At 33.8% G+C, this 13,865-nt stretch overlaps 1 protein-coding gene across 22 annotated transcripts in view; it reads right to left on the reverse strand.

Moving 5' to 3' along the window:
• The window catches only part of IQCM (IQ motif containing M), a 465,249-nt gene that overhangs the window by 75,000 nt on the left and 376,384 nt on the right, over positions 1 to 13,865 (reverse strand). For all 22 annotated transcript variants that reach the window (XM_055111895.1, XM_055111891.1, XM_055111884.1 and 19 more), the window contains one exon: positions 8,194 to 8,355. In XM_055111895.1, the coding sequence (XP_054967870.1) occupies positions 8,194 to 8,355 (162 nt within the window). The remainder of the gene's footprint in view (positions 1 to 8,193; positions 8,356 to 13,865) is intronic.

Raw genomic sequence — 13,865 nt, forward strand, 5'->3', positions numbered from 1 at the left:
ACAATCTTGTCATGATAGTAATTTTATCCATCAGGGATTTCCAGAGGAACAGATCCAATAGGCTATATAGAGATATACATAAAGAAATTGATTATGAAGGACTAGCTCATGCCATTGCAAAGACCAAGAAGTCCCACAGTCTGCTATCTGTAACCTAGTGTCTCAGAGAAGCTAATGGTCCAAACCCAAAGGTCTGAGAACTAGGGGAGCCAATGGTATAAGTCCCAGTCTGAGTCCAAAGGACTAGGATCTTGGGGGTTGATGGTGTAAGTCCTGGTTCAAGTCCAAAAGTCCAAGAACCAGGAGCACTGATGTCCAAGGCAGGAGAAGATGGATGTCCTAGCTCAAGTAGATAGAGGAAATTTGCCCTTCCTCCACCTTTTTTTCTATTTAAATCCTCAACAGATTAGATGATGACCACCTGCCTCAATGAGGGAAATCTTCTTTACCTAGCCTACTGATTTAAATGCTAAACTCGTCCAGAAACACCGTCACCCAGAAATAATGTTACCAGCCATCTGGGCATCCCTAAGCCCAGTCAAATTGACAAATAAAATTAACCTTCACAACAATTATATTAAGATACAAGGAACTGTGAATCTGTCCAACCCTGTTTACCCCTTGCTCAAAAAACTCGAGTCATAATAGATTTCCGTTTCAAACTATTATACAGATTTATTTTATAACTATTAAATATTACTTCAAGATCTATCTACATGTATATTTTATACTGCCAGATGTACTCATTCTCTTTTCCTAGGCATTATACTTAATTGCTTCTATTATATCAACGAACATGCAATCCCTATTGTTTTTCTTTATGCCCTGTTTCTTGAGTGTAACATTTCCCCACACTCCTAAGAATATTCTAAGAGTTCTACAGCCATGGTAACAAGTTAGAACTAGAACTTGTTTTGAACCTATTTAATTAATCCATTATATTTCTATAATCATGGTGATAAGAGACTCTCAGAACCGGTTTTAAATATCAACCAATGACAGCTAAACTTAGTAAACACACTTCTGAAAGCCAACCAGTCAGTGGGAGTTCCTGGTTTTCAAAGTTGACCACTGAACAAAAGTCTTATTCTAGTAACACATTTCTGAAAGCTAATCAGCAACTCAGTCTTTCCTGTGTAACCACACTCAGCATCCAGTGTCATTTTACTTTCACTGCTAAAAGTCACTAATCACTGACCTACATGCTTTCTATATTAGTTATCTACTGCTGTGTAACAAATTACCCCCAAACTAGAGGCATAAAACAACAAAAATTTATCTCACACCATTTCTGAGAGTTAGGAATCTGGGTAGCTTTACTAGGTGGTTCAGGCTCAGGGCCTATCATGAGACTGCCTTCAAGCTCTCACTAGAGCTGCAGTTATCTGAAGGATTGAACTGGAGGCTCCATTTCCACATTGTATTACTCACATAGAACTCAGTGACTCATTTGTGTAGGCAGAAGATCTCAGTTCATCACCGCATACACCTCTCTAAGAGCTGCTGGAGTGTCCTCATGACATGGCAGCTAGCTTTCCTCAGAGCAACTTACCCAAGGGAGAGCAAGGAAGAAGCCAGACTCTCTTTTATGATCTGGACTCAAAAATGAAGTACCTGCTATATTCTATTGGTAACACCTGATACACTATGAAGAAAAATACACACAAGCATGAACCAGGAACCACATCCTTGGAGCCATCTTGGAGACTGGCTACCACTCTTCCTGAAAACCCTATAGAAGATCAACAGCCTGCTTTGCTCAGAGACCATGCTTAGCCAGTATAATGCCCCCTTATTTAAATAGATAGTAAATTCAGATTTGTGGGTTTTATTTCAGATACTGAGAGTTAGTGTCATCCTTTTTTTTAATTTCTAGATGTTCTTCCTAGATTTTTTGAAGTTCCCCATTTGAAAGCATTCTATTTGACCCAGGAACCAACAACAGTGCTCACTGCACCTACTGCAGCCAAAACTCTGATGTTGCTTTATATCTGCTAGAATGTGAACATTTCTATGGCAGGTATTAAGCCTAAGTTATTTCTCAATCTTTATTGCCAAGTATATAGTAGACACTCAGTTAATACTTGTTAAATAAATAGATGCAGAAATCAAAATGAAATATTAATCTTCCAAATTTCACCTCACAAAGTTAAGCAGTATTGAGTGGTGGATTGTTGTAAATGTACAACTCACATTTTCTTTATCTAATAGACCTGGTGCCATCTTAATATTTTCTTACTCAAATGTTTCCAACATGTTTGGTGAAGTTGGGCTTCGGAGGTAGGAGACACATCTCTGATTTTATCATTGAAGTTTAAGGAAAAATGGAATTCACATAGAACACAACCATTTCACTAAATGAGAAAGACCTAATTCATCACCCTAATACATTTTTTGTAACTTGAACATAGTCAAAAACTTTAGCCAGATACAATATTGCAATAGTTTTTATCTTACTCTTGGATGATTCATGTAAGTATAGCAAGTGTTGAAAGTTTGAACCAACTCAGCCATGTAAACATAAAACATTTCTCCCATCAACAATTACAATTACCATGGAAACACATTCACATCCATTTGCCACTACCAAAGAAAATCAAAAGGACTTTAGAGAACATGACATTGGAGGCTGATGGCAGTGTATAGTGGATAAAATAAGGGATGAATGAGGATATACCCAAACAACTTTCCAAGTCCTATTTGGCATAAAATATATTTTTCAGTGACTATATTATTCATCTCGAGCAAGCAGATACTCTATAGGCAAAGCATGACATTGACCTAAACACAGTGCATTTAAACTTATCCAAATTAGAATAGGCCATTTTGTATACTTGAGCAGATATAAATGATATAAAATATATAGAGCTCCTTTCAAATGATAATGTAAGTTTTTTACAGTAATCCTACAGAACACTTCAAAGAATAGGCTCAAAATTAAGCTTAGTTTTTGACCAGGATAGCAAATTTAAGAAGGCAAAATAAATTATATACACATCAAATAGTTACAAGAAAATATGACAAAAAATTAGATTAAAAAATACGGGTAGAAATCCAAGTAAATTCTGGGATGCGTATTTTTAAAAGCCTTTAAAAAGTGCAAAAATATAAGCAGAACTAGTAGTAGCTAAGATTATATTCACAATAAATCAAACATGTATTGGATTATCATGTTGTATTCTGAGCTTCATCCCTTAAAATAAATGAGAAAATTGGAAAAATGTTCAGAGAGAAGTGCCAAAAGGGATCAAGGATTAGGAGGGATTCTGAAGAATATATTAAATAGCCCATTTTAGAAAATAGAGAGTCATAATAATCTACGCATAGCCTTTATTTTGTAGCTAGTGAATAAGTTTCAACTGCAATAAAGGATATATAAGAAAGTCTTATGTTACAAAGTAGAAAATTCTTAAAGAATATCACCAAAAATCAGCCTTGACTGTCAAGGATGATTATCTAAATTGCTGGAATCTTTAAAGCTAAGATAGATTCTAATTTAGCAAATGTATATCAAGTCTTGACTAAAGACAGTGAAGCAAACTGAATTGCATAAAAAATACCTTGTACTTTTTTAATGGGAAAAAAACAGTAATTAGGCCAAGAAATCAGGTTCTAGTATTAATCACATCATTTAAATAACCATGTATTCTAAGGGCAAGTAAAATATATTATATGAAGTGCTGGAAATGATATGAAAAAGAAGTAGTAGAACTAGAGGTCGTTGATATTACTCAGCATCTGAACTAATGAGAAACTTGACAGTAATACAATAATACCATTTCAGTTAAAATGGACCATTGCTTTGGGAAAGTAATTTGATCATTCATTTGTATTCCCTAAGTGATTTTCTAGAAAGATAATAGCTAATCCACCCCTTCAAGGTATCTCCATTAGAATTCCAAGAATTATAGGCCTAAAATGCTCCTTAATATAATCTACAGCTTCAAGGTTAAAAATTTGCCAAAGTCACAAAAGCTTAATGAAGGAGAGAAACAAGTTGAGCATATTTGTGACAGTCCAGAGGGTTGGGGAGCTTGAGGACAGACAGTGCATAAGGAAAGACAACCGAAGATAAGTTAAAAGACTAACTTTCCAAAATAGCCTTTCCAAAAATAAGTGTGACAAGCCATATATTCCTGGAAAAAAATTAAAGACTTGTTTTTTACTTGGTCTAAGATTATAACATTATAATCTAGAAGAAATTCTTTGTGCCTATTAGCAAGTTGAAATTATGACTTATGCAGCATTCCAGTTACAATCAAGCCACTATTCTAGGAAATATGGGATATAAAAATATGGATGTACCAGGTATTTTTAGAGAATGTATGGTCCTAATACTAGGTAATTTGTTAGCAACCCAAGCCATTTATGGAGCATTCGTAACTCTATTTACTCCTTGGTTCTTGCTGTTGATAGATCTCTGAATTTACAGAGTGAAATCAATAAACAGGAGTACCTACATTGTAGAGTATTAATGTTGGAACACATAATAAATTCCCAGAGCTATCTTCCCTAAAATGTTTATAGTTAAGGAGTTACTCAGTTTTAGGAAGCACTTCTGTAATAGACTAATCTTTTTCAAGACAAATGTTGCAAATCTCTTGTCAGTCAATTTAATAACCATGTAATTCAAAAAGATTCAAGGCTCTGGTCACTTACCCAAAGAAAAAGAAAAAAATCAGCAAAAAGCTTGGAAGACAGAGTTTGAAAATAACAACATAATGCCACTTGCATATTTCCTTTTAATTTGTTTATTTTAACAAAGTGCAAATAGGCTCTAAACAACAAACACAAATAGATATAGGTCACCTTCTGATAATTTCAGGTGTAAAATTGCAGAGAAAATAAATAGCAGTCAGGTTCTTAATTCATCTTATTAAACCCAAAACTTTCAACTTAAGTTATTCTTTCTCATAATTTTCCTTCTTTTTTGTTCTCTCTTCTTCCTCTAGGCTATTATAGAACTGAGCACTTAAATATGCCTTTGTATGCACCAGCCCAGTGATATTACACTGAATTTGTGACTCTCTTTAAGTAAGTTTTAAAATGCAAGTTTTAAAGCTTCAAGAGGAAACATCTTTTAAAAATACTACCAAAATAAAAGCTTCCCTACCTTGGTTCTTTAATATTTATATTTTTAACTTTCTTTTTATAGATTTATTGAGGCATAAAATATATACAATAAACTGCATAAAATGTACTATTTAATAACTTTTTACTTTGTACATCCATGAAATGATAACCACAATCAAGATGATAAACATTTCCATCACTCTCAAATTTTTTAACCCATCACCTCTCATTTCTACTTCCAGTCCCCATTCCCAGGTAGCCACGGATTTGTTTCTGTCACTACTCAGTTTGCATTTTCTAGTATTTTACATAAATGGAATCATATAGTATGTACTCTTTATTGTCTGGCCTCTTTCACTCGCATACTTATTTTGAGATTCAGCCTTGTCGTTATATGTATCAAAGGTATCCAGGTTTTTCTTTTATACTGCTGAGTATTCTACATGGATATATCACAATATGTTTACCCATTCATCTGTAAGTAGTTATTTGAGTTGTTTCTATTAGTTTGAGTCTTTTACAAAAAGTTTTATGAATATTCATATACAAGTTTTTGAATAGACATATACTTTCTTTTCTTTGGGATAAAGATGTAGAAGTGTAATGCCTGGTTGTATGGCAGATGTATGTTTAATTTTATAAAAAATTGACCAGGCGCAGTAGCTCATGCCTGTAATTTCAGCACTTTAGGAGGCTGAGGCGGGCAGATCACTTGAGGTCAGGAGTTTGAGACTAGCCTGGCCAACATGGTAAAACCCCAAATCTACTAAAAAAAATTACAAAAATTAGCTGGGTGTGGTGGTGGGCACCTGTAATCCCAGCTTCTTGGGTGGTTGAGACACAAGAATCACTCGAACTTGGGAGACAGAGGTTGCAGTGAACCGAGATTGTGCCACTGCACTCCAGTCTGGGCTACAAAGCGAGATTCTCTTTCAAAAAGAAGAAAAGAAAATAGATAAATAAATGCAAAATATTTTGCAAAGTGTATTTACCATTTTATATTTGTGCTAGCATGATATTAGTGTTCCAGTTGCTGCTCATCCCTGCTGACACTTGATATGGCCAATCTTTTTAACTTTAGCCATTTTTTTAGATATATAGTGATATCTCACTGTGGTTTAATTCACGTTTCCCTATGACTAATGACGGTACACATCTTCTTATGGACTTTTTGGCCATTTATATAAATGCTTCTCTTTTAATTTTGTGTTTATTTTAAAACATTTTACTTATAGTAAAGTTCATTCCTTTTGGTGTACAATTCTATGGGTATTGACTTATTTATAATTATGTCATCACTATCATAATCAAGATACAGAATGGTTCCATCACCCTAAGAACTCCCTCATGCTGCCTCTTTGTAGTAAAACACTACCATCAAATTTAAGCCCTAGCAATCACAGGCCTGATCCTTGTTCCTATAGGTTTGCTTTTTCCAAAGTGCCACTTAAATGGAATTATACCATAGCCTGGGACTCTGGCTTCTTTCACTTAATATGATGCATTTGAAATTCATCCATGTTGTGTATATCAATAGTTCACTCCTCCAAATCTGCTGAACCAAATTTTTATGGATGAACCAAATTTTGTTCATTCATTCACCAGTTGAAGAACAGCTGTGTTGTTTCCAGCTTTTGGCAACTTTGAATAATGTTGATTTTATATATATATATATGTGTATGTGTGTGTACATATATATGTTACATATATGATATATTGTATATATTGCCTATTTATATATATTGTGTATATATATGCTTTGTGTAAATAAATGTTTTCTTTTATTTTGGGTAATTACCTAGGAATAGAATGGCTAGGCTTTATGATTAGAATATATTTAATTTATAAGAAAGTATCAAAATATTTTCAAAGTGGCTGTATTATTTTGCATCTCCACCAGTAATGTGTGAGTGTTTGAGGTATTCCACCTCCTTGTTTGGTATCATTAGATTAAAAAATTTTCTTAGCCTTTCTAATAAGTGAGAAGTAGTATTTCACTGTAGTTTAAATTTGCATTTCCCTGATGACTAATGATGTTGATCATCTTTTCATGTGCTCATTTGCTATCTATATATCTTCTTTGACTATTTGGTTTTGCAAAACTGTGAAGTTAATTTATAGAAAAATGGTCTTTTCAACAAATACTTCTGTTGGAAAGTTTGTGATATCAAAGTATTAAAAAAGAACTTCAATTTATATCTTGAGCCATATATAAAAATTAACCCCAAATCAACCACACACTGAAATATAAACCTAAAACTATAAAATTTATAGAAGAAAACCTTATTACTACAATCCAGGCCAACACTTATTGGATATGGCAGCAAAAGCATGCAATAAAGAAACACATAGTAAATGGTACTTTATCAAAATTGAAAACTTCTGCTCTTCAAAAGATACTATTAAAAGACAGAAAAGACAAACTATACACTGGGAGAAAATATTCACAAAGCATATATAGGTTAAATTATTTGTATTCAGAATATCTAAAGGATTCTCAAAACTTAATAAACATTAATAAATAATATGAAAATAATCAAAAGTTTTGAATAGACACTTCAACAAAGACATACAAATAGCAAATACTTGAAAAGAAGCCAAATAACATTATTTACTAGAGAAATGCAAATTAAAACCACAAAAAGCTACCAATATACATGTATTAGATTGGCTAAAATTAGAAAGACTGATTGTACCAACTGTTGATAGAGCTGTGGAACAAATGCAACTCTCATATCTCTGCAGTTGGTGGTAATATGAAATGTTATAATGACTGGAAAACAGGTTAGCCAACAGAAATGCAAACAAATGTCTAAACATAGTCCTGAACATCAATGTTCATAGCAGCATTACTGGTAGTAATGCAAAAGTGAAAACAACCCAAATTTCCATCAACTAGTGAATAGACAGGCACAATGTAGTTCCACTATTCTAGTGGAGGCACCAAAGCATAAAATAGCCCCTTTTTAAATTGCAGGCAGAGTATCTAAGAAGTAAAGAGAACATTCTATAAGATCTATATATCATCCCACATCATCTAAGTGATGAATAAAGTTATATATTTAATATTATAAGGTATCACTTCTTCTTTACAATAAAAAATAAGGTTCAATATCTTACCTATATATCTATAACCTTCTTCCCCATTTACTATGGGTCTCAACCAAGTCGACTTGAGTAGTGTACTGTCAGGCACATGTGCACCTTCAGGAGGATAGAGTGTAAATAACATTTCAATTGCTTTGGACTTTTTGATTAGTTCAGAATATTTTTCTTTGCCATCTATAAAGAAAAGATAAAATATATAAAATTTTAGACATTTTACAGACTCTCATACTTGCTTCTTTTAAGGGATGCAAATTAAAAACTAACATTTGGATACAACAGGTCACACTGAAAACATGTCTTTTTTTTTAGTCAAAGTTACTTTACCAAAAACCTTCTTGTTAATTCCAAGCAAAAACTAAAGAGTAAGGGCTTTACTAATACCGTCTTAAGCCACTATCAGCTTGAAGCAGTATTGTTAAGGCTGTGAAAAAAAATAAGATACCCAACGAACAGCATTCACATTATAGAATCTATAACATAACCATATATTCTTACTTTTAATTTCTATTTAACAATGGAATCAGACTAATCTGACAAAAATGTTGAGTAAATATAGAGTTCCATATATTGGAACTACTAAAATAATTAATATTCCTAGGCTATGGTTTTTAAGAAAATATAAAATGCATATTGCTGTGACTGAATTATTTTTATCTGGCAAACATTTGTATAGCACATATTATGTGCAAAGGATTATTCCTAGTGCTTTAAAATATTAACATATTTAATTTTCATAACATACCTGTAAGGTAAGTCCTATTATTATTCCTTTTACATGTACAAACTGAGACCCAGAGAAGTTAAATAACTTGCCTAAATTTCACAGTCTATAAATGATGCAAGTAGGCTTCAGATACCTAAGGAAGCTCTTATTTGCAAATGAATCTTTGTCAGCTGAACATGACCTGTATTAACTAGTAGCTGAGAAAGCTGGAATTAAACAATAATTTAAATTGCACAGCGAAAAATCTCTGGTATGCCCATTGGGCCTCCAGTTTGTAATTCTAGTTTTTGGTTGATAAGCCAGGGTCCTAAAATTCAACAAAGCAGTCTCCTGAGGACTTAAAGTGATTCTGCCTAGAAACATTTTAAAGAAAAGAGAGACACTAATGTAAATCTCCACTTATAACCCAATTACATATATTTCCCTCCTTTCCTCTTAGTCTCCTTTATTTTGTTACATGTCATATTTTCTGGCACAGTGAATATAAGGCCATATGACGTGATTTGATGGCAAGCAGTGTACCAGGTATCCATCTATTGCCTCACAGATCCAAATCCATCCTTTACTGTCCTGCTTGTGAGGCTAGAACACTTCTTCCTCACAATATGGCATGATTTTAAGTATAAAACAAATTGGGCAATGGAGAGAACTAGAGGATGAATGGGTTCTTTCTGGATCTGGTGGGTCTCTCAGAAGGCTCCTGCAACTTCTCTGGCATCTCAGAGGGCACTCCCCTCCTCCCATCACTGGGCGCTTCCTAGATAGTTCCACCAGTGCAGGACCTTCCTATGAACGGCTTCCCATTGAGTTCCACAATGTGACATCACCCTACAGAGAGTTTGCCCCAGATCTCCAGAGTAGCTTCTCCATGAGTGCCACTAGAATGCCAGCTCCGTGTACTCCACCATTCACTGACTCCCCATGGGTGGACTTTGTAAACATTTGTTCTTTCCTCAGGTGCTCTGCCTCAGACCAAGGGGTCCCTATATCTGCTCTTGTCAATTATTAGAGTTATTTTACCCCTTAGTAGAAAATCACATTTACTCCAATCTCTGTCATAGTTAATAACTACTATATTAGACTTTTCCTGCTTAAATTACTATGTTGTTTCTATCTGCTAAGTGGACCCTAACTGATACAGACAGAACTGGGTTCTAATTCTTAATGGGCTTTGAAATATAGTCATGTGCTGCATAACAACATTTCAGTAATGATGGACCAGATACAAAACGGAGCTAAAATGCCTAGTGAAGTCCTGGCTGTGGTAACATTGTAGCACAATGAATTACTCACATGTTTATGATGATGCTGGTGTAAACAATGTTACTGCACTGCCAGTAATATTAATGTACAGAACATGCAACTATTTACATTTATTATCATAAATGGCTGTTAGTGGTTTCTGTATTTACCATACTATAATTTTTAACTTTATGTTACAGTGTACTCCTTCTACTTATTAAAAAAAAAAAAAAAACAGTAAAACAGCCTCAGGCATGTCCTTCACGAGCTATTCCAGAAGAAAGCATTGTTATCATAGGAGATGGCAGCTTCATGCTGCTATTGGCCCTGAAGATTTTACAGTGGGACAAGATGTGGAGGAGAAAGACAGTGAATATTGACGATCCTGTGTAGGCCAAGGCTAATGTGTATGTTTGTGTGTTTATTTGTAATAAGAAGCTAAAAAAAACAAAAAATATAAACAAATCCTAAAATAGGGCTTACAGAATAAGAATGCAAACAAAGAATATATTTTTTTACAGTTGTACAATCTATTTGTGTTTTCAGCTAAGCGTTATCACAAAATGTCAAAAAGTTACAAAGAAATTTAAAAGTTTATAAGGTAAAATATAATAAGCTAAGGTTAATTTTTTTATTGAAGAAAGAAAACTGTTGTTATAAAGTTAGTGTCGGCTAAGTGTTCAGTGTTTATAAAGTCTACAGTAGTGTACAGTCATGTCCTAGGCCTTCACATTCACTCACCAACTCACCTAGAGCAAATTTCAGTCCTACAAGCTCCATTCATGTTAAGTGCCCTATATAGGTGTATCATGTTTTGTTTTGGATACTGTATTTTTACTGTACCTTTTCTATGTTTAGATGTGTTTAGATACACAAATCCTTACCACTGTGTTACAATTATTTACCTATATTTTTCATATGCTGCAATATCAGGTCAAATAAAATGCCTACACTAAAATCTAAGTAGTGGTGAATATAGAACTGCCACTTTCTCCCACTAGCTTATCCTGATTGAAGACTAATAGAAACACATGAAGTCAATGGAGTGTTGAATTTGCAAGGATAACATAAAGATAAATGTAACATTAGACACATATTGAAGGTTTGTAGCTTAGAGTCTTGCTAATTCCCCATTTCCAATTGATAGTGTCAATGGAGCCTTGGAACTTACACAAACTTAAATGATTGTACCTTCTTTCATAATTGCAAAGTTAACTAAAAATAAACATTTTCTCATTTCAAAAGGCATATAGCTGGTAAAACTCTCTTCTTTATATTTCATTACACATGCCATCCCAAGATAAAAGCAGGAATTTAATTTGTTTCTGATATTAATAATTTTTGCTGTTTATGGACTGCTTCTTTTTTGATATACTAAGTCAATATTGCCATAAGGGATTTAGATGTAGCAATACACTACTCTTAGAACTCAAAAGAATAAGAGCTCTTCCTTACCCCTACCTCACCAGGCCACATATGCAATATCTGAAGTTTTTTAAATTAGCAAATGTATATAACATAGTTGCCAGTATTTATTGAGAGCTTAGTATACAACAGGGGTGCAAAGCAGGTTATATATATTTGCTAATTTAATTCTAAAATCAGAATATGTTTAATTTGCTGACAATCCTATGAGGTCAATATTATCATACAACACAGCTCAAGATACTGAAGCATAGGGAGGTTACAGGGCATTTTCAATGCCTCCTAGCTGGTAAGTGGTGAAACCAGAATTTATTCTCTATTCTGTCTAACTTCAAAGCCTTTCTTTTAAACCACAGTGCATATTGTTTTAACCAATGGTTCCTGGTATCAGGAGACTGTCAGCACTTCAATAGTTATGAGTGAACTGGTGGTCTCTCCCGTTGCTATCACCCTTCCAATCTTTTTAAATCCTTCTACAGCTGTACCTGTAAAGTGTACTCTGCTGGTCAGCCCTCTGAGAGCAGCATATAGCTGTTTCCTGGAGGTTTACTGATGTTGGTCTTCTCCACAAAAATTTATTTTGTAGCAGCTATTGAAAAGCCCTCAGGTCAAAACCACCATTTATAAACTGATGATGGCCCTCTCAGTTCGCTAAGAATAATGGCTAGTATAAAATCCCACAATAGGAACTCTACACCACCTCTAGTTTTCCCCTCTTCTCAGATAAGTGAGGCTCGTTATGCTTAATATTCAGGGTGGATGAGGAGTTTTCAGAGAACTCAAAGTTGCCCTTCCCTTCCTCTCCCAAACAATGTGCTGTGTTATTGAGAGCTTGGTGCCTCCCTCCTGCAGAGCCTGGATTATTTAAGACAGTGGCTCCAGGGTTGTACTTCAAGAATCACAGTGATTTTAAAAATAAATAAATAATATTAGAAAATTGACATAAAGATGGCAGACAGCTTTACAGTCTAAGTGAGCATAATAAAAAGAAAGAGCATCTATTGTCGCAACTGTTCCTCCTTTGTATGTATTACCGAAGGATATTTCAACACTCAAAATGCATGGGCAAGAACATCTCAGATGAAAGAACAATAATTTACATTGAACCCTGGAGATTCCTAAATTTCCAGGATATTTTAAAGTTTCAAGTTCTTTCTAACGTACCTGCCCCTTCACACAAATGCCAGCCCAGACACAATACTTTAAAAAGGGCAAATGTATAAATTATTAAGGTCAGAACCAGTCCTAAGTGTACCAGGGAGACTTGTGGCTAACAAAGCTCTACTAGTGACCTTGGGTTATTAAACCAGAATGGTAGGGCTAGTTACTGAAGTCAATTTTTAACAAGTATTTATAAGTACAGATAGAAATAGCCTAATCCTTTATCTTTACCCTGTACTGGTACTATTAACTAAATTTACCTGCAAGGTTTAAAAAAAAAACATATTTTATAGTTTTCATACTAATACAGGCTAAAAACAATGGCAACAGGTAGATGTTTTCTTTCATTGTGAATGTTATGCATTCACAATGAATTAGCAATTTAATGCATAATATTTAATAAATAATGAATGATATTCATTAAATTGCTAATGCATCCTTCATGGACTACTAGCCAATACTGTGAGGTTTTTAGTATGGAGTTTTCATATGTGAGTTTGAAGTGGTGGACAAATAATCTATAACCCAGCATAAATGACCAGTTTTTAAATGCTGTACTTTTAACACCTTGTTAGTGTTCAGTTAAAGCACTTTATGTTGCATTCATTTTCTTTGATTTGAAATAAGTGAATGTCATACTTTTTTGTCATGCCATTTTTATCTAAGTTTATTTCTGTTCATTAGTAATATTTAAAAACGAGGATACAAAGTTATCAATATGAAAAATTATGTACTTCTTGAGCAAGGAAATGTGAATCCAAAGCAGCCCCATTCTTAAATTAATGAAACTTTCTTACGTTTAGTTTCTTTTAAGCTGAAAGATCATTCTTAAAGATCATTGATGAAGGAAAATATTAAGATTCAAAACCAAGGGACAAAATGGTTAAGAAGACAGTTAAATGATATGCCAATAAATAATATGATTTGTAAAAATAAATGCTAGGACCACCGATCTCATATTACAATGAAATACCAACATTACTTAACTTAAACAAGAGTGAAAATGTTCTCTAACCCTTGACTAAGAGTAAATAATAATATAAAATGAGGATATGAATTATTTAAAAATGTTAAATTATAGCAAATATTACCACCTTTAAATCCCTTCAGGTCATGAAAACAGGCACATATT

The sequence above is a fragment of the Pan paniscus genome, chromosome 3 (assembly GCF_029289425.2).
Source record: "Pan paniscus chromosome 3, NHGRI_mPanPan1-v2.0_pri, whole genome shotgun sequence".
In the NCBI taxonomy this organism is placed as follows: domain Eukaryota; kingdom Metazoa; phylum Chordata; class Mammalia; order Primates; family Hominidae; genus Pan; species Pan paniscus.